Source organism: Thermobia domestica, chromosome 4 (genome assembly GCF_964235325.1).
Source record: "Thermobia domestica chromosome 4, izTheDome1.hap1.1, whole genome shotgun sequence".
NCBI classification, from domain to species: Eukaryota; Metazoa; Arthropoda; class Insecta; order Zygentoma; family Lepismatidae; genus Thermobia; species Thermobia domestica.
Genome location: NC_137457.1, coordinates 213,784,335 through 213,809,352, shown reverse-complemented (window position 1 = coordinate 213,809,352; position 25,018 = coordinate 213,784,335). Strand labels below are relative to the sequence as shown.

The 25,018-nt window shown below is 35.6% G+C and overlaps 1 protein-coding gene across 4 annotated transcripts in view; it reads left to right on the top strand.

Annotated features, from left to right (window-relative positions):
• The window catches only part of Lpin (phosphatidate phosphatase LPIN), a 220,792-nt gene extending 197,326 nt beyond the window's left edge, over positions 1-23,466 (top strand). For 3 of the 4 annotated variants that reach the window (XM_081755471.1, XM_081755472.1, XM_081755470.1), the window contains one exon: positions 20,371-23,466. In XM_081755471.1, coding sequence (XP_081611597.1) covers positions 20,371-20,530 — 160 coding nt within the window. In that variant the 3' untranslated portion in view covers positions 20,531-23,466. The remainder of the gene's footprint in view (positions 1-20,370) is intronic. The other variant, XR_014131204.1, reaches the window with a different exon arrangement.
• Positions 23,467-25,018: the final 1,552 nt, after the last annotated feature.

Here is a 25,018-nt window from a genome sequence, read left to right as displayed (position 1 = left end):
TGCAAATACCTCCCCGTGGTGAGTTCTGGGTTATTTTGCGTACTGAGCAAAATAAGCGAAGAGTCGCATAAAGAAAATCGTGTTATATCAAGGGCTGTACCTATAATCATGGTTAACGTGGCATTCCAATCAAGATCTGGACATTAATTCCAACAACTGAGCTAATATGGCTGTACTTTGACTCATAAACATTTTAAAATTATTTACTGGCATTGCTACAAGTTTCTTTTAATAAAATAATTGCACTATAGCCGTCAGGTAACTCTAAAAACGACCACAAGTAGCTTTTCTGTCATTGGTATTGTGCGTGTTGCCTAACCAAACACTTAAAAAACTTTTAAGTCCGTTGGGGCAGAGAAAGGGGGTTGTCCAAAAAAATAAAAAAATAAAAATTCAGTAAGGTCGGTGCCACTAATGGCACCTGTTCCGCACTAGCCGTCATCGAATTTCCAACAAAAGTGCAAAACGCTCCACCCTATTATCCATAGAAGAAGAAATGGGAGAGAGAAACCAAAGAAAAGAGAAAGAAGGAAGCAAAAAATGGTACAACGAAAAAAAAAGACTACTTAAAGAAGCAGGAATAAAGAAGACTACAAAACACTTGAGGTTGCAAGGTGGAAAAAGGAGTGGTATATAATATCATGTGCAAAGGATGTAAAATGCATAGAAGAAATGAAGAAAAGAATAGAATCAAACAACGTAAGATTATGTAAGATTGAAATAAGAGAACAACGCATTATAGAAACACCACAAGGAAAATGAAATTAAATCTTTCAGTTTGTCACACGATTATGCACTTTAGGCTAAGGAATATGATGATTAAGGGAAGTGAATGAAGATGGAAGAATTGGTTGAATGAGAAAGTTGGAAGAAAAGAGAGTAACTCAAGAAAACCCATGGACGCGTTGTTCACCACAAACTTACTTGGCCAGGGATCGAACCCGAGACCACATGCACCAGAAATAAGCGCTCTGCCACTACGCCACTGTGCTTCTCGAACACCATAAGGGGACAATACACGAGATATACACTGTAAAAAAAAAAAAAAAAAAAAAAAAAATCATTTCATATTTTTACGAAAGCTCAAGGGTTTGGGATCCTAAACTTACTTATCTTTACCACACAACTGAAATCAACCAAAAATCAATCGATTGAAGTGTTTTCCTGCCTGGTGGTGGTCTTTTGTTGTTTGTAATCAATCGGCACGGTCTTGTTGGCGGATTAGTACGTATGACTCAGAGTGCGTTGTACGTTACCATTCTCTTGATTACTGTTGGAGCTGTGTTACAATGTCTCGTGAATTGTTCTGGATTTCAGTGTATTTGTTCAGTATACTTACTTAAGTCCCAGTGTGTTTACCGTGAATTTATTTATTTATTTTAACAAAAATGGGTAAAAAGTGTGACATTTCACCACGTAAGCAAGGAATGATCTTTGTTTTTAACACTAATGATGTATCTCAGAGAAATTGCGCGAAAAGTTCATGTAAATCAGTCTACAGTTAGTCGATGCCTCAGAAAACGAAAAGAACATGGAACATATTCCCTCAGAAGTAAATGTGGCCGAAAGAAAATATGTCTTCTGATGAATCGTAAGGTACGAGACATAGCACTGAGGAACAGAGGAGTGAGTGCACGCCAAATTGCAGCTGGGCTGCAGAAGGAGGTAGGTGTTACCATTAGCCATTCTACTATAGTGTCGCAATTAAAGGAAGAAGCTGTTACAAAGAAATTTCCACGTAAAAAACTCAGACTAACCGAAAATCACAAGCGAGCTAGACGTGAATTTTGCATGCGTTATGGTTCGTGAGCAAGTGAAGACTGGAAACACGTGATCTTTTCAGATGAAAAGCAGTTTAAGCTGATGGGGGATGACAGCTCCATGAAATTGTTAATGCGGAAAGAAGAAGAATTTGAGAATTCCTGCATTTCTGAGATAAAATTTTTGTGGCAATCTTATGATATGGAGGTGCTTTTCTGCAAGGGGTGTTTGCAGGATTCAAATTTGTATCAACAGTGTTAATGCTCAAGAATATCTGCAAATCTTGAATCGTGAATGAGTACTGACTGCACGAGATAAGTTTTGAGGAAGTAATCTTGATCACTTTATCTTTCAAGACGATAATGCAACCTGTCACCCTGCACAGGTGGTGGATGAATGGTTTCGTGACATGAACATACAGAGACTGAGTTGGCCTCCAAACTCTCCCGACCAGAATCCCATTGAAAACCTATGGGGTATGATGTGCAGAAAACTTTGTAATCAAAGCTTCAGATCAAAAAAAACTCATGGCAGCAATTGTTCGTGTTTGGTTTCATGAAATTGACATTACATATTGTGACACTCTCATTGACAGTATGCCGCGAAGGTTGGAAGCACTGTGGTAAGCTAGAGGTGGCCACACTGCTTACTGAGAAGGTGTTAATTTCAACATCATTCTTTGTTGTAAATGTTGTTCTTACTGCAGTTCTGAAAATTTCTAAATCATTAGTGCAGTCAAATTTCTAAATCATTAGTGCTGTTTAGTGCAATCAAATTACCAAAAAGTAAGGAACAAGTTAGTAACAAGCTGAAACTTGGTACAGATATTGGAATGATGTTTTAAACAACATACTAAAAGTTCCCTGAAATCCCACGTGACCTTCGCCGCCATATTGGAAAATGGCCGCTTGAAGTGTGAAATGAACAATACTCAGATAAAGATAGCAACATCTTCGCTATGGTTGAACAGAACATAGATACAATATTTTTTATAGAGAAACAATTTTTCATAAAACGCATACTTTTAGAAATATTTAGCTCTAAATTGTAAAATTCCGAAAACTACCGTCAAACTGATTTAAAATTTTATTGAACTTAGGAAGTACTTATTAACAAGTTGAAATTTGATATAGATATTGGTAAAGATTATTTAAATGACATACTAAAATCCAGCAACTTCGTTTGCCATATTGGAAAATGTCCAAATGTCGGAAGTAATTGAAAGGTGATATTTTGTTAAGTGAAATACAAAATCTGGACCGGGCTAAATATTTGAGAAACTGTAAATGCAGTCGATCCACAGTCAATTGGGATCAATGCTGGTGCGAGGGGAGACACATTATGATGTGTTTAAGGTATGTCGTCCGCCAACTTGGTGGCCGCCATCTTGTAATTAACTTGTTTATTTTAAATGTCAACATGGTCGTGTGATATATTAAACAACATCCTCGTTCGAAGAAAAACCCAATAGTAAGGTTATTTTTCCAAACCTTGCAACAGTTTTGAAGTTGTGAATAGATTTAGGATATGTTATGTGTGAAATGCTGTGAAATGTGCTGTGCGAAGTTTCGAATTGAATTATAAAGAGAAAGTAAAGAAACAAGCTTTGTAAAATCTCACATTACGTATTCTTTAATAACCAGGAAAAGAGAGAGCTAACACACATGAGACAATTACAATCACATGACATGTTCAACATGCCCACCATTTTGTTCTATGCATATCTTTAACCGTGATTCTCAGTGATTGTGCACTCTGCGAAGCATAGTTGGTGATATTTGTTCACAGGCCGTAATGATTCTCCTTTTCAGGTAGCCAATGCCATTAATTTTACACTGGTAGACAATAGCTTTAAAGTACCCCCAAAGATAGGAAGGAATCCAATGGAGTTAGGTCGGGGAACCTTGCTCGCCACTCAACTGGTCCATGCCGATCTATCCAGCAACTGGGAAAGTGTTCATTGAGCCATCGATTACATTACGACCATAATGCGGCGGTGTCTCATCTTGTTGTCAATATTGATTAAATCCCCCTTCCTTGTTCAACAAAAGTGGAATAACAATGTTTCTCAAACATACCTTCATATTGTGCAGCGTCCGAGGTCCCATCAATGAAAACAGGTCCAGTAAGTTTTTTGCCCCATATTCCGCACCACACCATTACTTTACTTGTACCTTGAATCTTTGATGCTTCTATCTAATTAAGATTTGTATTTGCCCAGTACCGAGAAATCCTACGGTAAAGTTTTTTTTTTTTTCTCTCAAAAATCTCCAACGGTTTTAAACTTGTAAATGGATTTAGGATAAATTATGTTATCATTTAGACTTTAGGTGTGGAACATTGTATAGACGGGAACCAACTGTCGCTTTACATTTTTCTTGTAGGTAGGATACGATGCTAACTCGAGAGGAAAGAATCAAAATTATCCTTTTGGCTGCATGACGAAGTCAAAATAACAGCCGTCTTCAAAGAGCGACATCCTAATCGCGAGCCGGTGACATTGCTGTACGAAAACTAATCCGCAAATTCAGGGCAACGGGAAATGTTAATGATTTACCTCGATCAGGACGACCACGAAATGCAGCTGATCCAGAGACATCAGCAGTTGTGTTGGGTGTATTGGTGAAAAGTCCTACGAAGAATGTGCGACGTCTATCAAGTGAACATAATGTTAGTGTCAAAAGTGTTCAAAGAATATTAAAAAGGGAAAAGTGGCACCCTCAAAACTCACAGTTGAAACAAAAACTGTCAGAGGATAATTCTGATAGACGAATGGGGTTATGTGAGTAAGCGTTGGCCCAGATAGCTTATCACCCGTGTTTCCTCATAACATTGTTTTTAGTGATGAGGCAAATTTCTATGTAACATGTGAGATTAACAATCAAAATGTCTGATCTGGGCTAATACAAATCTTAATTAGATAGATGCATCAGTGATGCAAGGTGCAGGTAAAGTAATGATGTAGTGTGGAATATGGGGCGAAAAACTTATTGGACCTATTTTCACTGATGGGACCTCGGATGCTGTACAATATGAAGATATGCTTGAAAACACTGTTATGTCACTTCTGTTGAACGAGGAAGGGTGATTTCATCAATATTGGCAACAAGATGAGGCACCGCCGCGTTGTGGTCGTAATGTAATCGATGGCTCAATGAACATTTTCCCGGTTGCTGGATAAGTTGACATGGACCAGTTGAGTGGCGAGCAAGGTCTCCCGACCTAACTCCGTTGGATTCTATCTTTGGTGGCACTTTAAAGCTATTGCCAGCAACTATGCTTCGCAGAGTGCACAGGCACTAGGACTCACGGTTAAGGATGTGCATAGAACAGAACGATGGGCATGTTGAACATGTCATGTGATTGTATTTGTCTTACGTATGTTAGCTCTCTCTTTTCCTGGTTATTAAAGGGATGTTACTAAAATCTCGCAATGTGAGATGTTACAAAACTTGTTTTTTACTTTCTCTTTATAATTCAGTTCGAAACTTCGCACAGCATTTCACACATAACATATCCTAAATCTATTCACAACTTCAAAACTGTTGCAAGGTTTGAAAAAATAACCTTACTGTTGGGTTTTTCTTCGAACGAGGATGTTGTTTAATATATCACACGACCATGTTGACATTTAAAATAAACAAGTTAATTACAAGATGGCGGCCACCAAGTTGACGGACGACAACCTTAAACACGTCATAATGTGTCTCCCCTCGCACCAGCATTGATCCCAATTGACTGCGGATCGACTGCATTTACAATTTCTCAAATATTTAGCCCGGTCCAGATTTTGTATTTCACTTAACAAAATATCACCTTTCAATTACTTCCGACATTTGGACATTTTCCAATATGACAAACGAAGTTGCGAGATTTTAGTACGTCATTTAAATAATCTTTGGCTAATTCCATGTGTGACTTACACGACATCAGACGCCAGACGGTAGTAAATATTATGTATTAGAAAAGTTATAAGATATTTTCATGGGCAAGTTTTAGGTTATAAATAAGAGGCAATAAGTCTTTCGTTCATCTTTATTTGCAGCATTTAAATATGTGAACAAAATGGCTGAAACAAGACTCTAAATATATACGTGACTTACACGACAGCAGGAGACATCGTGTTTTGAATAACGGTTAACTATATGATAATTCTGTTCTTCTATTGCTACAAGGAAACTAAAACTTTTTACATATATTAAGTAGATACCAAGCTACAACACCAAAAAGGAATTATTATATTTTCTGTATTTATTTTAAAATATATGCCACAAATATATCGTGACGTACACGACATAAATTTGTGACTTACACGACAAGTCTAACATCATGTCTTCGTTTAATTACACTTTCAAAATCTATTGGAGGATAGAGTGGCACTAATGATTTAGAGAGATAAAAGGAAGTTAACAGACAAAACAAGAAGTTAAATAGTTCTTTTATTCGAACAAAATTTGTCAAATTCTAATTTATGTCTGTGATCGACATCTGTTAATGCAACATATGCCTAATCTTTCTGTTGCGGCCAATAAAATTATTTATCTTGATGGTAATGGCGAAGAAATGTTACATACAGTTCTTCTGATTCTTTTCTCCATATCTAACAAATATTTAATAGTTCTTTTTCCGGCGAAGGGTACCAATACCCTGCCTCCAGTAGAGTATTTTCATCCCTTCTTCACTGCGTTTATTCCCTTCACATGGGCCAGTGAACTGTTCTGGAATGAAATCAAACTTCCTTCGTGGTGAAGAAATATTTTAGATGAGAGAACATTCCATAGTATACGCTGAAACACAATGAAAGTAGTGCTAGTTTCGTATTTTTGGAATATTACATATTTGTTTCTTATGATGTTTCCATTGCCGCAACTCAAAAAATTTTTGAAGTAATACTCTTTACTACAGTATATTACATTATGTTCGGACATAGCTTGCGTGCGCTCTCAATAAATTCTGAAGCAGATTGAGGATCAATTTGCGTTTGATAGCCTTTGCCATAGTTCGTAGCCGAAAAATGCCAAGACATTTCAACTTTCTGCAATGTTATTGAACAAAGTGAATAATGTGCACCATCATCCGACTGATAATTCACATTGTTGATCGGAAAACCCGGATGACGCCCTTCAAAATCTTCCATAAGTGTAGAATAGAAACAAGCAACTGCAAACATATCTTGATGCATACAATCAGATATAATTACGCACGAATCATGTTCTGTGGTTTCATTTTCTTCAGGATGGCAGTTTACATAGTACAACTGTGTGATATCCAGTGAGCGGTTTGTATCTTTTCTTGGTACACAAAACAGTAATTTCCACTAAAATCCATTTGATGCAATATCATTCTTTTCAACTTCTCTATCTATTTCCGCTTCCATTCAGCTTCTGAACTAGGCATATCTGAAAATGCAACAGAAAAGACGAGTGTTACATATCTGACATGTCCTAATTTCATAATCTTAAAGTAAACGTTGTTGTGACTTACATAGTTCCGTTTGAATAAGCATGTTTTCTACCAAGAAAGCGTGATAGAGTAGTAGCGTGCTAGATTTGGCTCGACAGGTTGCGGGTTTAAAACATATAGCTGGCAATCCTGACTGAGGTGTTCTTCATTCACGCCAGGCAAATGCCGAGATGATACCCATTCAACGAATCCTTTCCCACATACCCACCTCCATCCTATACCGGCCTGAGCTTTAGATGCCTAAATGCAATAAATACCAATTTACAAGCATATTTCCAAAACAACGAAAGAGTACGAGAAAACCAATAAACGTATTAAAAGTAGCTGAAGCTAGAAACTTCGAGACCACATGTGCCAACATTGTTCCAAAGACAGTAGATACTTCCTGTCACGTTTTTTAAAACTTCTTTCTAGATCACATCGATTCATATTGTTTAACTTCCATTCATTTGTTACATTTATAGTTCAGTCAAGTACATTTTACATCCATACTTCATAATATTGCTTTCATCATCCTTATCTTTCATTCTCCTACACTAAACATGGCACCCAATACATTAATTGAGTTATCAATTCACTATTTATACGTTTTACTGCAGTTAGCAACTATTGGCAATGTCGTAACATTGCAACAAAATGTGACTTACACGACACGCATAATGTGACTTACACGACAGGGAAAGAAATGTGACTTACACGACATATTATATTTTGTATTTAAAAGAGTTACACGTATTATTTCGGGACTTTCTGCACGGCGTTTGATTACCGTCTGTCCAAATGAAGAAAATTTAGAATAACAGCTTTTTTGTTTTATTATGTATATAAATACATAAACTTATTTATGTTTTCTTGTGACTTACACGACAGCCTACTTGAATAAATCAATTATAGTAATTTTCTTGCTATTATTAAATTATATGCAAAACAATGTCACTGATGTAAACACAAACATTATCTTAATAAATACCATACGCGATCTTCAATTACCTACAGAAATTAGCAGAGAAAAACTTTGTGTTAATATCCAAATGTAAGTACGATATTCTGCGACATGAAAGTGGCCATATTTTACCTCCTGCAGAGCCATCTACGAATCAGCGTTGGTATCATCTTGTTCATGTATGAAAAATTCAGCATTCTTAAAATTGAATTTTAATACTTATGTAGGCCAACTTGAAACTTCAAATTTTCCCTTCGTAGGGTCACTTACCGCGGAATTGACCCTTTACCAATATCTATGTCAAATTATAACTTGTTAATAATTACTTCCTAAGCTCAATAAAATGTTAAATCAGTTTGACGGTAGTTTTCGGAATTTTATAATTTAGAGCTAAATATTTCTAAAAGTATGCGTTTTATGAAAAATTGTTTCTCTATAAAAAAATATTGTGTTATCTATGTTCTACAAAACGACACTAAGTTTATCTCTTTATGTTTAACCATAGCGAAGATATTGCTATCTTTATCTGAGTATTGTTCATTTCACACTTCAAGCGGCCATTTTCCAATATGGCGGCGAAGGTCACGTGGGATTTCAGGGGACTTTTTTAGTATGTTGTTTAGAACATCATTCCCAACATCTGTACCAAGTTTCAGCATGTTACTAACTTGTTCCTTACTTCATTAAAATTTGAGCTTCATTTACTGCACTAGTTAATCCTATGTATAGATTTATAATAAATGTAGGTATATCAGAGGTATCATATGTAAACCATGTAAAATATTATATTTACTTTTTAATTGTGTAAGGAAAAATACCATTACATAGATAAAACATGCGTCAAATACTAAGAACTGAAATTACTCCAAATGCTATGATAGTTTATGTAGTTTTGAATCCAAAACCTACAGAATTGGCAAAAGTATCAAGTGATGCTTTAAAAAAAAAAAAAATGTAGTATAGGAAAAATAAAGGTAATAGAACAAGAAAGTACACAAGGCTGATCAAGTTATATCCGACCGATTTTCCGAGTATACTCACCCTATACACGACCGGTTGGGCTCTATCGGGCTACCAATATTACGGACTATAGCCCGACATCGTAGTTTTTTCTGCAACAAACTATGTTCAAGTACAGACATAGGAATTTTTTCCCACATTCCTTCATGGAGGATTTCGATAGGCAAATGAAGATACGGGGCCGGCGATTCTGTAGATGTCGTTTTAACAGTCCGAATACGCAAAAATCCATTTGAGTTGTGTTAAGGCTTTTTGCAGGGAAGTAGTGAATGGGAGTAACATAGATTTCTGTTTCCTTCTATTAGTAATAATTTGATTCTCTGGCAGGTAATGATGATTATCCTCTCACAGCTCCAGTGCTTGCCCATTTTCTTTGTTTCTGGCTCATAAAGATATACCCACATCGAACTAAAAATTTCTTTGAGGCTCCCTCTCCAATTCTCTTCTGGAAAGGGGTAAGCAGCCGTGGGACTTTCTGAAGATGTAGCCGCTTATGGATTATATTCCAAGCGGGTCCATAACTAACACCGATTTCAACCACAACACTTACAGTGGTTATCATCCTGTCTTACGGTGTGATCTCTAATTTTTCCTTCATCACGTCATCATCTGTTGAAGATCTCCAAATCTAGGGACATCTGATATGATCATATATCCAGTTTCAAATTGCAGTTTCCATTTGCTGAATACTATCTCATAGGATGTGCTTCACTCCCATTGACTGTTTTCGTCTCGTGAATTTGTTTTGATGATTTCCCCTAGAGACACAGGAACTTGAAACATACCATGAGTCAAATTTCTCAATCATTGCATCTCGTAGTTAGGTTTCCTTTGAGGCTTAACCTGTTTAAATTATGGCCTTTTTGAGGTATTTTATAGACTTTCACTCAATCAGCTATTGCGTTAAGACTTTATCGTAGGATCATGGTTCATACCTCGTTTTGTTTCTAATAAACCAGTGTTTCCAACTGCAACCATCAAATTTCCCTAATGTGTACCAAATGCGGTAAATTCCCGCTCAGTGTGAAAGAGGGATTTTCTGAAAAATCCCTTTTTTACCGCGAATATCTCCCCTTTGATACAGGACACGATCATGCGAATGCTACTAAAAAATTGTTTCATTGTGAAGAGAATGAGATACAAAGAGTGGTCCTGGGATGAATAATTTTGATGCTACAGCCAATTTACATATTTCCCCTTGATAATACATTTTTAGTGAATATACTATCAGCTTCATCATCAAGACTTCATTGTGGAACCATAAATTGTACATCGTTCTCTTCGGCGTAAAGCAGCCTTTCAAACGGTACTACTCGCATGTGTTTCGTGTACCATAGTGGAGAAAATTCCCGAAAAGGGGAAATTTTTTAGAAAAAATCCCTTTCTCCCGATTTTGGGACCCTCTGGCGTGCCCCTGGGTTAACACACAGAGCCCCAAAATATCTCAAACATACTACATACCAAGTGTAATAACTGTACGAAGTTTCAATGTTATATGTTCAAAACTAAGGGAGGGAAAAAATATTTCTCTATGTGCAAACAATAGCAACTTTTCTCTATGTTAGAAAAGGAAAATAGATTTTTATATAAAAATTTCCTGACTCATCCCTAATTATCGTAGAAACATGATTTGTACGCCGTTTTGTTTGGCGCAAGGCATCCATTCCAACGGTACCACTTGCATGTCTCTATCATGTACCATAGTGGAGAAAATTCCCGAAAAGGGAATAAAGGGACTTTTTCTCAAAAATTTCCCTTTTTCGAAAATTTTCTCCACTATGGTACATGATAGAGACATGCAAGTGGTACCGTTGAAAAGGAACCTTGCGCCAAACAAAACGGCGTACAAATCATGTTTCTACGATAATTAGGGATGAGTCAGGAAATTTTTATATAAAAATCTATTTTCCTTTTCTAACAGACGAAAGTTGCTATTGTTTGCACATGGAGAAATATTTTTTCTCTCCCTTAGTTTTGAACATATAACATTGAAACTTCATACTGTTATTACATATGGTATGTAGTATGTTTGAGATTTTTGGGGGCTCTGCGCGTTAACACAGGGGCCGGCCAGAGGGGCACAAAATCAGGGGAAAAGGGATTTTTCTTAAAAATTTCCTTTTTTCGGACATTTTTCCACTATGGTACACGAAACAGACATGCGAGTAGTGCCGTTTGAAAGGCTGGTTCATGGCAAAGAAAACGAGGTACGTATCATGATTTTAGGATAAATAATAATGTGTCAGGGATTTTTTTGAAAAAAACTTTTAAAATTTAAGCTTTTGTAAAACCCCTCGTCCATGTTTGTGACGTCCCTGCCCCCAGGCAGAGCACGCGAGACTGAAAAATGCCCATAAAATATGTTCTATGATGCTTCCATGCTTGAATGAATGCAAATAACCCGGTGTAAAAGACTTTACTAGAGACTTATAAAGCTAATTCCGAAAGTCGACGCCATGGCAACCATAGTTGCCATATAATTTAAAAGGGTAATAATCATCGCTATCATTTAGATTGAATGTGGCCAAGGGTAAGAAGGCAAATTCAACCCAGTTTAAAAATTGGACCATAAATAGCATAATTTACAGTGGATTTTGTATATTGTGAAAAGATAAATTGATTTATGAAAACTTATTTTTTACTACCTAATGTTCGGAAAATTGGATGTCATTCAACACCGGATGAAATTGTTCTTGTTCTCAGTATTTATCTTGCAGATTATTTACAGAGTACATAATGCAACTGAGAGATGTCCTTAGGTCGTGGTAGTCTACATATTTTGTTTTTTGACTCATGACTTTTAAGGTAGTGAAAAGTTAATATAATATAGTAATAAAGAAGTAAGCCATATGTGTGTACTATGATTCAGCTCCCATTCCCTCCGATATTAAATTACTGGATATAAGAACAGAGTATTTATTGCTCGTTAGCATAAAATTGAATCCCGTCCAGTCTTTGGCAGTGCCTTGAAACTTAGACATCAGTTTCTGTTATAAAATTATTTTACCATCACCTTCCTATGTAAGAAGGCAAATTAAGGTTTATAATACTATAAAGAATAATTGTAGGAAATCATAACTTATCATAAAATAGTTGGTATCATCTCCCAGGTATTCACCCACTATCATTATCTAAGGTCGTTCTTCCGTTGACTCGGAATCCAAGAGTAAAACTGTTGTATAATACTCTATTGTACAGGCAGTGAAACAACGATCAGCTGAACCAGAGTACACACACATATAATATACATGAAAATATAATAATGGGATTTGCAAAGCTATCCGTAACATTGCCCTTACTACTAATCCTGTAATGTTTATTTACTTCATTAATGATAAAGACCGGATTTTGTCTCGTGTACGCATTTTTCCAACATCGTAATATTAAATTGTAGGGAAGTCAGTATTTCTCAGAATGCTGTATGGTGTCAAAAATACATAACTAGAGAAGCAAAATAAAATGTCATATTTTAAACTATCGACCAGGTATTCACCAACCGCCAAATACTCGAAGAGAGATGTCAATACAACACACCGGTACATCAGTTTTTTATTGATTTCAGAAAGCCCAATTAAGCGGTTAGGAGGGAAACATTGTATTGTGAAGATATGTGTATTTGGACACATAATGAAACTTTTTATTTCGGAGTTCGGGACATTTTATTTCAGAATTCATTACAGTGAAAAGCATCATCGTTTATTTAATGTTGAATCACTTTTCGATTATTTTTTTTAAGTTCATTTGCTTTTCCTACTAGTATTTTTTTCTGTCTATCATTTCTTTCTTATATATGTAATTTCTTAATCAATAAAAACAACAGATTGTTTCCCTGTCAGCATTCCTATCATCACCCCACCTTTGGTTAATCTATGAGCACGCACTTTCCATCGAGACTGAAGAAATAGTCAGCGACCCAGAATATTAACCCGGAAGGGACATCGAACAAAAACCTTTGAGAGACTTTTGGAAGAGGTAGTCCGGATCGTAAGAGAGACGAGTCAACATGTAGGAGCACGAACCATGATTTCGTTTTTACAAGAAGTTTACCTTGCTCTAACTTAGAGAGCAATTTGCCTTAGCAAACGTTATAGTTGTCAGTTGCGATGGATAATCCGTTAAAGTACTATTTCGACTTTGATTAGATTTACTGTATTCGCAACGTTGGTTTTCCTGCCCGGGTTTCGCAAACTCTTAACTCTCAACTACTTGAACGACCAGCTGACTAGAAAGAAGGATGAACGGACATCAACCCACTGGGAGAATCATCGAGAAGTCAACATCAAGATTTACAAGTAAGTGCAAGTAGATTAACCAGTCCTAAAAGTTACTCCCTTCTCACCCTTTTCAACCCCTTTGACATCACGATCTGTTTCTTTTGTATATGTTTGATTTTATTTATATGCAACCCAGGTCAGATCCTGTACTTTACGCTCTACCAAATTCAATGTTTACAAAATCCTGGGCGCAACTTGTCAGTTCTAACATCCCCAATCACACTGTCCATTAGCGCGTTACCTGAGCTTTCAGACTGACATGGGGCAACTGCACAGTATAACATTCTTACCGAATCTAGTATACCAAATAAGCTAGCTAGATTAATGAAGATGTGTTCAAATGAAACCCAAAGTAAAGTCTGAGTAGAGAAATACGTGTCCATGAGCTTTTCATGTCAAGAATGCCCTGAAACGAGAAGATGCATTGTTGCCATTATTATTCAGTATATTGTTTTAGAATACACTACAGAGGAAAATAAAGATACCAAGCAGGCATACCTAGAGCTAAATGGCATTTACCAGATATGGTTTACGCCGATTATGTCAATTTTTATAAGAGATGATATGAGGACAATACAAATGCGGAAGTTTTATTGAACGCATACAGGAACAAGAACATGAACGCATGCAGAGAAAACTAAATACGTGGAAATTTACCGTGAACATAATACTGCAAAACTAAAGTATAAACTAATACTTTCACAAAAGTGGACATTCAGAAGTTTTAGAATCAACCTTAACAGACTACAACCATATCCACAAAGAAATTAATTGCCAACTGAAAATAAGTATTAAACCAACTCACTCACTCTACGGCGTATGGAACCCGAAGGTTCAATGCCGCGTTCACAAAATCCCTCCACTGACTTCTTTCCTTAGCCAACTGGATCCAGTTTCTATATTGTATTCCTATTTCTGCCAATATATGTTATTGGCATAATATGTATTGATGATGATGTATAAAATATATTTAAACATTGCTTGATACTAATATCCGTACAAAAATCCTAAAGCAGTTAGATGAAATAAATGAAGATTCAACCTTTTCTGTACTTTCTCTATTGCACTGACACTCGTAGGTAGTTATGACTTTGTCCTGCGAGAGGCAGTGAAGTTCTAGCACGCGAGTCATATTCCAAACAAAGGTCATATACCAAGCAAAATTTTCCATGCCCAAACAGGACAAATACCAAGTTGGACTTACTCTAAGGCGAACATATATCAAGGTTAATATTGTATGCAGTTCCTCTTTTACAAAGTATATCATTAATATTTCATACTTTGACCTTTTGATTTTCTTATTTTTCTATTCATACCTGGCCTTTCTTTACATACAGCGCTTCAGACCTGTAAAATAATCATTGTATAGATAAATAACAGAGCAACTAGTAATTTAGTATTTAACCTGCATCAAAACCAAGCCTCAAGAGTCCAAATACCATGAAAAATGGGACGAAATTGAGCTTGAAACTACGTGGACTTTGTATTCATGTCTACAGCAAGTACGGACAAATATATGAAATTCTAGATCTAAGAAATGAGCTATTATACATGAATGAAATGCCTTATGTGGTTATGTATAGAATTTTTCTAATGTAGTGAAGAATTACAGAATTTTAAAACTCACGAAAGGAAGTTCAGTGTGTAATGTACTTACGAGAAGTTGAGTATTTACACTTCGTAGATATACATACTGTAAAACAGAAAAGTAGTTCCACAAATTCTGCAAGTTAGAATATAATGGGCAGTTTGCGTTACAGCGTGTAGCCTTTAACCTTCTTGAATCTAGTGAAATGTGACCTGAAAAGCAGAATATAATCACTACCAGATATGAAAATATGTGAAAAATGAAAGACAGCGCAAATTAATTATTCAGTAATGATTCTTGGTTTGATTAATTGGATTTGTTCCCTTACAACACCAATGACGACATCAGTAAGGAGCTACTACTTAAAGTGGGATCTGAACGACTATTTAGACTTCTATCTGATACTTAGTACGCTTACTGGCGGTTGAACGCGGGACCATGCACCCAGAAAGCACACATTTACTTCTTCGGCAGGAAGAAACACATGATACTTGCTGTATGACACTAACATATTATTGCTTATTAGTTAACTTCACGTATGTGCCTATACTGCTTGCTTGAAAAATCAAACCTACCATTGAATCAATCATTGCAAAAAGGCCATATGTCCATCCCCACCACATTTTCATTTTAGTACAAAGTCGAGACGTACGCGAAGAAACGCGCATTCCCTGTGAAAAGACCAACTGTCTGGTTACAGTATGTCTTTCTGAACGCTGGCTTGATAGCAATGCAATAAAATTAGTGAATTTTAGCAAGTTTAAGTTAGCATCATACTATTGTCGTTCGGAAAGGAAGCATGGTGGAGTCTGTATTTTTACAAATGATAATGTAAACTATACTGAATTAGATATAAGTAAGTTCATCTGTGAAATGCACATTGAAGCAACGGCCCTGAAACTAAATGAGTCTAATGCTTACATAATATGTCTATATAGACCTTATGCTGGCGATATGCCTATCTTCTGTAATAAATTAGAATCTATGTTGAATTATTTTTGTTAAGCCTCGAAATGTAATTATTTGTGGTGATGTAAATATTGACTGGTTAATTGATTCGAAGTATAAGTCTCAGAAGGTTTGCTGAACTCATTTAATATGCATGCCGTTATAAACGAACCTACGCGATTTGGAAAAACAGCTTTAGATCAGTTCATAATTATGAAAAATCAACCAATAAATGTATCATGTGTTTTAATCCTGGTTTTTCAGATCATGATGCTATATACGTACAACTACCACTGTTAGATAAATTAGTTAAAAATTATACAGCTTTAAAGAGATCCATTTCAGAGTCAAATATTCAATATATGTGTGATTTATTAAGTCAAGAAACATGGGAGGAGATATATATATAAATATAGTTCCATGGATGAAAAGTTTAAAGCATTTATGGACACATTTTTATATTATTTTAATGTTGCTTTTCCCCTAAAAAGTTGCATTATTTCAAAACGCACAGATAAACGTTGGATTACAAATGGCATTAGAAAATCCAGTACCAATTTGATAAGATTTAATAAGATCCTTAAACTTGGTAACTTTCAATCAGATGATTTAAAGAAATACATACAACTGTATAGTAAAACCTATAAAAAGGGCATAAGGGCTGCAAAATTAATGCATAAGAATAGCCTGATATTAAATGCCCGAAATAAGACTAAAGCAATGTGGCAAATAATTAACAATCTTAAAGTAAATGGTAAAAGTCATTAAAAATCCACAGCAAATTGTAGATATGTTTAACGATCATTTTGTGAATTCGGCTGAACAAATTAATAATACTGACACTCAAAAATAATGCAAAAACTCCCAAATCAAGTAGAAATAAACAAAAGTCTATGTTCTTATATCAAGTTTCTGTAGAAGAGTTAATAGGTATAATTAAATCCTTATCAAACAGCAGTTCTTCAGGTATGGATGAAGTCCCTTCCATTGTAATTAAAAAGTGTGCGAAATATATATCACATGAACTTTGTTACCTCATAAATTTCTCGTTAGAAAACGGTATATTTCCCACACTGCTTAAAAATGCTAAGGTTCACCCAACTTTTAAAAAAGGGTGGTGAAAATGTCATGACAAATTAACGACCTATTTCAGTGTTATCGATATTTTCAAAGATATTTGAGTCAGTCATGGCAAAACGTCTTAGCAAATTTTTAATACCACACAATATTATTTCGACTTTTCAGAATAATAAAAGTATTGATACCGCTTTATTTGATTTTCTTACAGATGTCCTGAAATCACTTGATAATAAGAATTACGTCATAGGTTTGTTCATCGATCTGTCAAAGGCATTTGATAAAATTGATCACAATATTATCCTAAACAAATTGTCTCAATAGGCATACGGGATGTAGCAAACCAGTGGTTTTCATCCTACCTAACAAATCTATGCCAAACTGTTCAAATTACAAAAGTTGAATCAAATCGATCCCGCACTTTCTTCTTAAAACCAACAAAAATTACCAGAGGTGTCCCTCAGGGCTCTATTTTAGGACCTACTCTATTCATAATTTACATAAATGATTTGATAAAAAAAAAAAAAAAAAAAACTTACACCCCACAAAATGCATGTTATATGCTGATGATATAAATATAGTTATTGCTGAACAAGACCCAAATTTAGTATTGGTAGAGGCAGAAAAGGTTATCAGCAAAATAGTTACTTGGTTGAATGCAAATATCCTTCTCCTAAATACAGATAAAACAGTTGAAATAAACTTTCGTTTCCCAGGAAATAATCCATCCTTCCCTTTGCTTAACATTAATGGAAAACAAATTGAGTATTCTAAAGCAACAAAATTACTTGGTGTTTACATCAATGATTATTTATCTTGGCAAATCGATGTTAAAACACTAAATAGAAAATTGACTAATTTATGTTTTGCGTTCTTTAGGTTACGTGATACAGTTTCACGAAATAATTTATTGGCGCTATACTGTGCAAAAGTTCAATCACTCCTCAGTTTTGGAATTATTTTGGGGGGATCAGCCGCATGCAGTCAGGAAACATTTCGGATACTACGAATAATATTCAGACTAGATAAAAGAACATCCTGTAAACAAATCACAAACAATTTTAACCCTTCCAAGCCTATATATATATATATATACACTGCGTAACAGAAAACAAACAGATGTTTATACAAACAAGAGATATTTATGCATATAACACACGGTACTTAAACGACATTTACATAGTACAACAAAATTACTCAAAATAGCAAAAAAATGTTTATTTAAATTGTACGAGACTTTATAATATGCTACCATCACATTATAAAGAGGTAAATTCTAATACCCAAAACCAAGGGCGTCCATATTGTGGTTTCCAAGGGGGGGGCAAGTATACGCGACATTTCAAATATAGGTTCAAATTTTGCTGTAACTAATGTAAAAAATCAATTGGGTTTTCGATATTCCGAAGTACAATTTCCTCAAGGGGAGGCGAGCGCCTCACCTTGCCCCCCTCCCTGATGGGCGCCCTTGCCCAAAACAAAATTCGTACTCTGTTACTTCCTAAAGCATATTATTCAGTTCAGGAATTTGTAAATGATGATGATGTATGAATATGATGTAATGATGTAACAAATTTAACATGTAATGTTTGTTTATAAATTTGTATTACAAATGATGTAATAAGTTATAATTACAATTTGGATTTATATACATTATGACAACTGTAGAACTTATAGGAGATACTCTCAATATTGTGTCAAAACAGGCAAAATAAATTTACAATTTACATATCCTACACTATTGCCTCAATATCACCGATGCCATAGTACACGTTGAGTTTGCAACCCAATTTTTTTTCTTTCTCCTCAACAATTTATTTTGGTGGATATATGGCCTTTTCGAAATGACTGATTCAATTGGTAATGCTCAGAATTGATGCCCTCAACCGTTCCAAACCACTAATAATGGTGATAAGTGTGGACAGGTAATTTTATGTAGAAGTCAGAACAATGAAAATTCATCAGCACTGTTTTGTCTTCTTAATTTTGAGAAACTTGATTTCTGTAGCACAGCTTAAAATTCTGCTAACTACAATTTGTATTTTGCTTCGGCATGACACATATGTTTGGACATGACAAACGTTTGTTTCAGAATAACAGTAATAGTTTTACGTTGTTTTGAATAGAGATATTTAGGTAATTCCAGTGGATGTTTGAGCGTAAAAATAAGAGGGGTTAGGATCTGGGTTATTACACTTTTTGAAGACTAGCACTACCTGTTCTGTCTCGATGATTTTGTACGGAATATCCGTAGTCTTCATACAGTCCGATTAATTACATGATGATAACTTGATTCCGTGAATTTGTCTAAGCGTGGGCGCACATCGACTATCGTGAACTTCATCATGATGCTAGCGGATCCACTCTTGTTATTTTCGCTATACTGTATCTTTCAAACTGAAATATTTCACACGCCGGCCGTGATTGGGTCATTTCCATTGAATTTCGTTGGTGTCATAAAAGTTTTTCTGTGTGCTAAAAATTCTATACAAATCGCGTATATCGAAGTCATTTTAGTGGCCTTTGTTACGCCTCCTAACATCTTTCCGTATTTATCCTAACTCGTACAGCATACACGCTCTTATGACGCTCTGTGGAGGTTCCATGTTCACTCCGTCCGTACGCAAGTTCACGGTGTAACTGAACTGCCACAACCGGGTAGTATGTTGGATATAACCACACTAACGACTGACCTTCGCATTATCTCCATTTGCGTGCAACTCACGGTGTGATGACAGATTGAACACAGACCTCCACAAAAAGCGACAAAACTTTCTTGGTTACCTTTATAGTTCACGAAATTGCAGTTCGTAAATACTATTTAGCCCTTTTTTGATTTTTTATATTCTGTGTTATGTTTATTTATAAAAACTAGAAAAAAAGACTAGTGGGAAGTAAAATGAAGCTTTCGGTGAAGCAAAGCAAGCTTTTGATGACGCATCAACACCGGAATGAAATGTTACCGAAACTTATTTCTTTTCTCTCTCTCTCTCTCTCTCTCTCTCTCTCTCTCTCTCTCTCTCTCTCTCTCTCTCTCTCTTTTGCCTGGTATACTCAGGTGGCATGTAGACTTTATATGCTATCCTTCATTTGATAGAAAGAAATTGACTTGGATGCATCAATTGGAAAGATATGTTGAGTGACATCTTATACATAAAATTTCAGATTAAGAAAACGAAAAATCCTTAAACTTCTGGTACTTTAATTCTGCTTTGAAGTTAGTTTCTGGTATATAAATATTGAAAACCATGACTGAGTTTCTCTGTCAATAATCATGGATTTTTTTCTATTTTTAGATATTCAAATATGAGCTACATAGTTGATCAGATGTTTCCTCCTCTCCCAGAAGATACATCTGACTATTCCAACTTCGTTTACTGGCGTGATCCCATACCTGAAATTGTGATTGACATAGAAGAACAACAAAAGCCTGAAGCTACAAAGGATAAGAAATAAGTTTTGGTTTATGAAATAAGTTTGCGTACTGGTTTTCTTTCCTATTTCACAAACTATGTTAACACTTGTACCCTAGACGTAATCTATGATTGTAACATTGCATGTGAGTCTGACTGTGGTATTACGAAGTTTTTAGTTGATCAATGTAACTTCATAAAATATATTCAATAACGTTGTGACAGGCTCGTCAATGGAATGATAATAAATATGATGAACACATTTACATACTTGTTCCTCCTGACTAGTTTACAGTATATAATGTGTCTGATCAGGGTGTCACTTTTAATTTTCATAGATTTTTCTTCTTTTCATACAATAATACGAGGTAAATTCTTTTCCTTCCTGAAATCATAAGGCATTCAAATTATTGTTATTACTTTGTATTGCATATCGATGAAAATGAAACTTACATGGGCATGTTATGTACCAAGCTTTTGTAGAACTGTTTCAATAATTTTGTTATATTTGTCTCTTTTTAAATGCACTTTGTAATTGACAGGTGTGTATTTAGACATTCTTTCTCTGTATGTTCCCATTTTGTTTTAAGATTTAGTTACATATAGAAAGACAGAATTGAATAATTTCTTGTTAAAATTGTATTTGCACTTTAATATGTAAATAATTTCATACCTTAAAAATGTTATATATAAATTTATACTCAAAGCAAAGCTAAGGATATATTTGCTGTAATTTGAACACGTAAATATAATAATTTTTATTAGGTAGGAAACGTTGCATGTTTCCCATGCGTAGATGCACATTGGAGCCTCTTCATTAGTGTTTTATTATTTAATCTTGCGACATTTAGATACATTTTTATCTCAGGGTGTGTGTCCGATATAGTAACGATTTTTAGATGCACCTACTCCAGAAAATTGCGTGGCGCTACCACCGATGATCCTCTATTTGCTGATCCTGCACTCTATCTATAGCCTAGCGTTGAAGTTTTTATTCCAGGAAGCTGACACGCTGTGCAGATACGGCTAATTGCAATCACTCCTCTTAGACTTTTTCCAGACCGTCGATGGTATGGGATTTCCACTGTGTTGAGGCAACTGAAGGCGCAATAGTCTATCGGTGAAGCATCCGGAGATTTCGAGACTGGAACCGTGAGTGAAAATAATGACACGGATATCACTTTCTTTTGCCGTTTGTTGAAGAAAGAGTGCCGTCGAATGAGAGGTAAGACTTGGAGGGCTTAAAAGACCCATAACCGAATTGGGCTTTTTCCATGCAGACGATGAATGTTATGGCGATAAATTGCCATAACCTTAGTCTGATTGTAACAGCGATCGTGAATCTGTTGGCAAGATTTTAGTACATTCATGGTACCATTTTTGAAAGTCTTTAATGCCTTGTACTCTGTAGAGAATTGCACGGGGCCTATTAGTCATTGAGGTACATATGCGTCTCGTCCGTTGTGACAGTGTATTTCCAAGTTTCGCCTGCTATGTGGTGCTCGTGGACCCGTCGACAGTTGATGCAACATTCTGCAGTGTGTTTTGGCAAGAAATTCTGAACACACTTCTCCAACTTTAGATCATGATGAATATCTTGAAGGATGTTCAAACAGGGTTTCACCTCTTTTTGTCCCTTGGTTCTACTCTGTGATGAGGACCTGCATTTTTCTGATAGTAGTTGGTGTACAACTCAGCAGGATAGAGGCTGGCTTTTCGCGCTGTACAGAAATCACACTACTCCTCGTATTTTCTGCCTCTTTTAATGGACTTGCCATGCCATTCTTCGACACGGTGAATTCGCATTCTCTGTACGTCTTGACCCTGGCACTATAACTGTATTTGACATCGATAAGTGCCGTTAGTATCCTTCTCAGTAGGGGTCAGTCTTGTGTGGTATTCTTCAACGTTTACACCTGTCACGGATAAACCAATGTCAAATGAATCTGCATGAACATTGGTCATTCACTTTGCGCTTGGTGGCTTGCTTGTATAAATCGTTACCGTAAATCGGAAACAACCTCTGTATAACTGAAAGCTTGATTGAAAACCGCACAAAATAGTTTTCACTATTAATATTGATTTTGACCTAAACTATTTTGAGTAAATGGTCTTCGCTATAGATTGTAAACTGATATGTTTAAGGTAGATTTTGTTATTGCTACTAGATGTTTGGAGAAGATCTAGTTGATGGCCTGTGCAAGAGATAGTAAACTGATATGGTTCATGTAAATTTTGTTATTCTTACGAAATCGATGTTTGGGGAAGATCTAGTTGTTAGTTGCTATTATTTTTATTATGTAACAAGAAATAATTGCAGTTACATGAGAGTTGAATTTTGTTTCTTTTTAAGAGGTTTACATAAATGTATAAAAGGTATTGTGATAGTTATTGTCGCCGCTAGTATCTGCACGTGATATTACAAGTTATATATTTTGTTCGTTTTTAATCGTTTAGGTTCTCCTTTGTTGTAATAGCGAAGAAAGGAAGAAAAAATATAATAGAGGGAATAAAATGTATAGCACATAATATATTATTAATCAAGTCTTACGAATTTAACACTGAGATATAATATATCGTTTGCAAAGAAATGAATGTAGATTGATTATATGGAAGATTGTGAGTTCATTGACGTCAGCTAGCTTACATATGTATCATTTAATGTATTTTTCAGGACTGTTTTCACAATTAGTTTTTTACGCAGTCTATTTATCGAGAACAGTGTGTTGCAATCGTTCTGCATACGTATATTACATAATTATGGACAGTTTTATTCTTTTTTTCCTCAAGATAAACTTACTTTGTTTATTGCCTGTGTTTGCAATTTATCTTGTAAAACTTCGATGACGTCTAACCTATTCCAATTAATAGTTGTATTATCACTTTGCTATGTCTTTTGTTAATGACATGTTAAGAAAAGGGGTAGAGAAATGTGTTACGATATTAAATCAGGTAACAATTTTGAAAATTTAGGAAAAAGTTGAAACGCAAAACAAATGTTTCCCACATAAGTTGAAAATTTCTAATATAATTGGGATAAAATAAATGTTACTGTTTCAATAAAATGATTTTCATTATTCCTTAGAATGGATTACATAATTTAAAAAGTATTCTGCTGTCAGCTTTTTTATGGTCACAATTTCAGACATAGATAGCAATTTTATATTACTACTATATTCTAATGTTAAACCCTAAGATCTTTTCTGTGAATTCGCAAGAATCTGTAAGCCGAATGATTGTCTCGTATGATGCGAGCCGAAAAGTGTCTGATTTTCTCAAAATTACCATTCCATTGAGATTTGAAATTCGGAAACTTTTTTTCTTTCTTGTCCACAGTTACTACTGCAGAGCTAAAACTGATACTAAATATCTTGATATGGTTGTACTTATTGTGATCCTGAGTAAAAGTCTTAATGGTCACAATCACTGACCGTTTGGCCACTATTTTGAAAACAACCGAAAATACCGATATTCTGGATTTGGATGAAAATGACTGAAACCGTGATATGTTCTAGATATTGTGATCCTGAAAAAAAGTGCCTATAGGCACAACCACCCATCACTGATCGTTTGACCACTACAGGGCCACTTCTTCGAAACCAGCAGAACGTAACGATATTCTGGATTTCGGTGGATTGCTTAAAACCGCAACATGTTTTAGATATTGTGATCCTGAGAAAATGTCTTAATAGACACAAACCATCAATCACTGACCATTTTGCCAGTACGAGGCCACTTTTTTGATAGCAGCATATAGTGATATTCTGGATTTCGGTGAAAATGAATGAAAGGGTGATATGTTGTAGATCTTATCGTGATAGAAAGTCTTAATGGGCACAACCATCAATTATTGACCGTTTGGTCACTACAGGTCAAGTTTTTCAAAACGGTTGGGTATAACGATATTTTGGATTTCGGTGAACATGAATGAAATTATGATATCTTGTAGATATCATGATCCTCAGAAAAACTGTTAATTTGTAGCTACCGAGTAACGATACATCAGTTGGTAGAGAATTTGTTCGCATTCGGGAGGTTCGGCCCGAGCCGGTCATCCTGTCTAGTTTTCCAGTGCTTTCCTTTGTCCCGAAAGATGAACATCGAGATGTTATATATACTTAAATGGTGATGACCGCTACTCTCCCAATCCCTTTTCCGGGTTGTTAAGATCTAAATCTTTTCAGGGTTTCATACAATACCATCAAATTCCCAGAATACAGTTACCTTCTGCTGTTTTCAAAAACGTGGCTTTGTATTGGGCAGCCGATCAGTGATGGATGGTTGTGCTCATTAAGACCAGGATCGCAATATTCTTCAACATATCACGGTTTCAAGCAATTGCACCGAAATCCAGAATATCTGTCCCGAATATGTGGCCCTGTAGTAGTCGAACGGTCAGTGATCGGTGGTTGTGCTCATTAAGACCAGGATCACAATATCTACAACATATCACGGTTTCAAGCAATTCCACCGAAATTCAGAATATCTGTCCTGGATATGTGGCCCTGTAGTAGTCAAACGGTCAGTGATC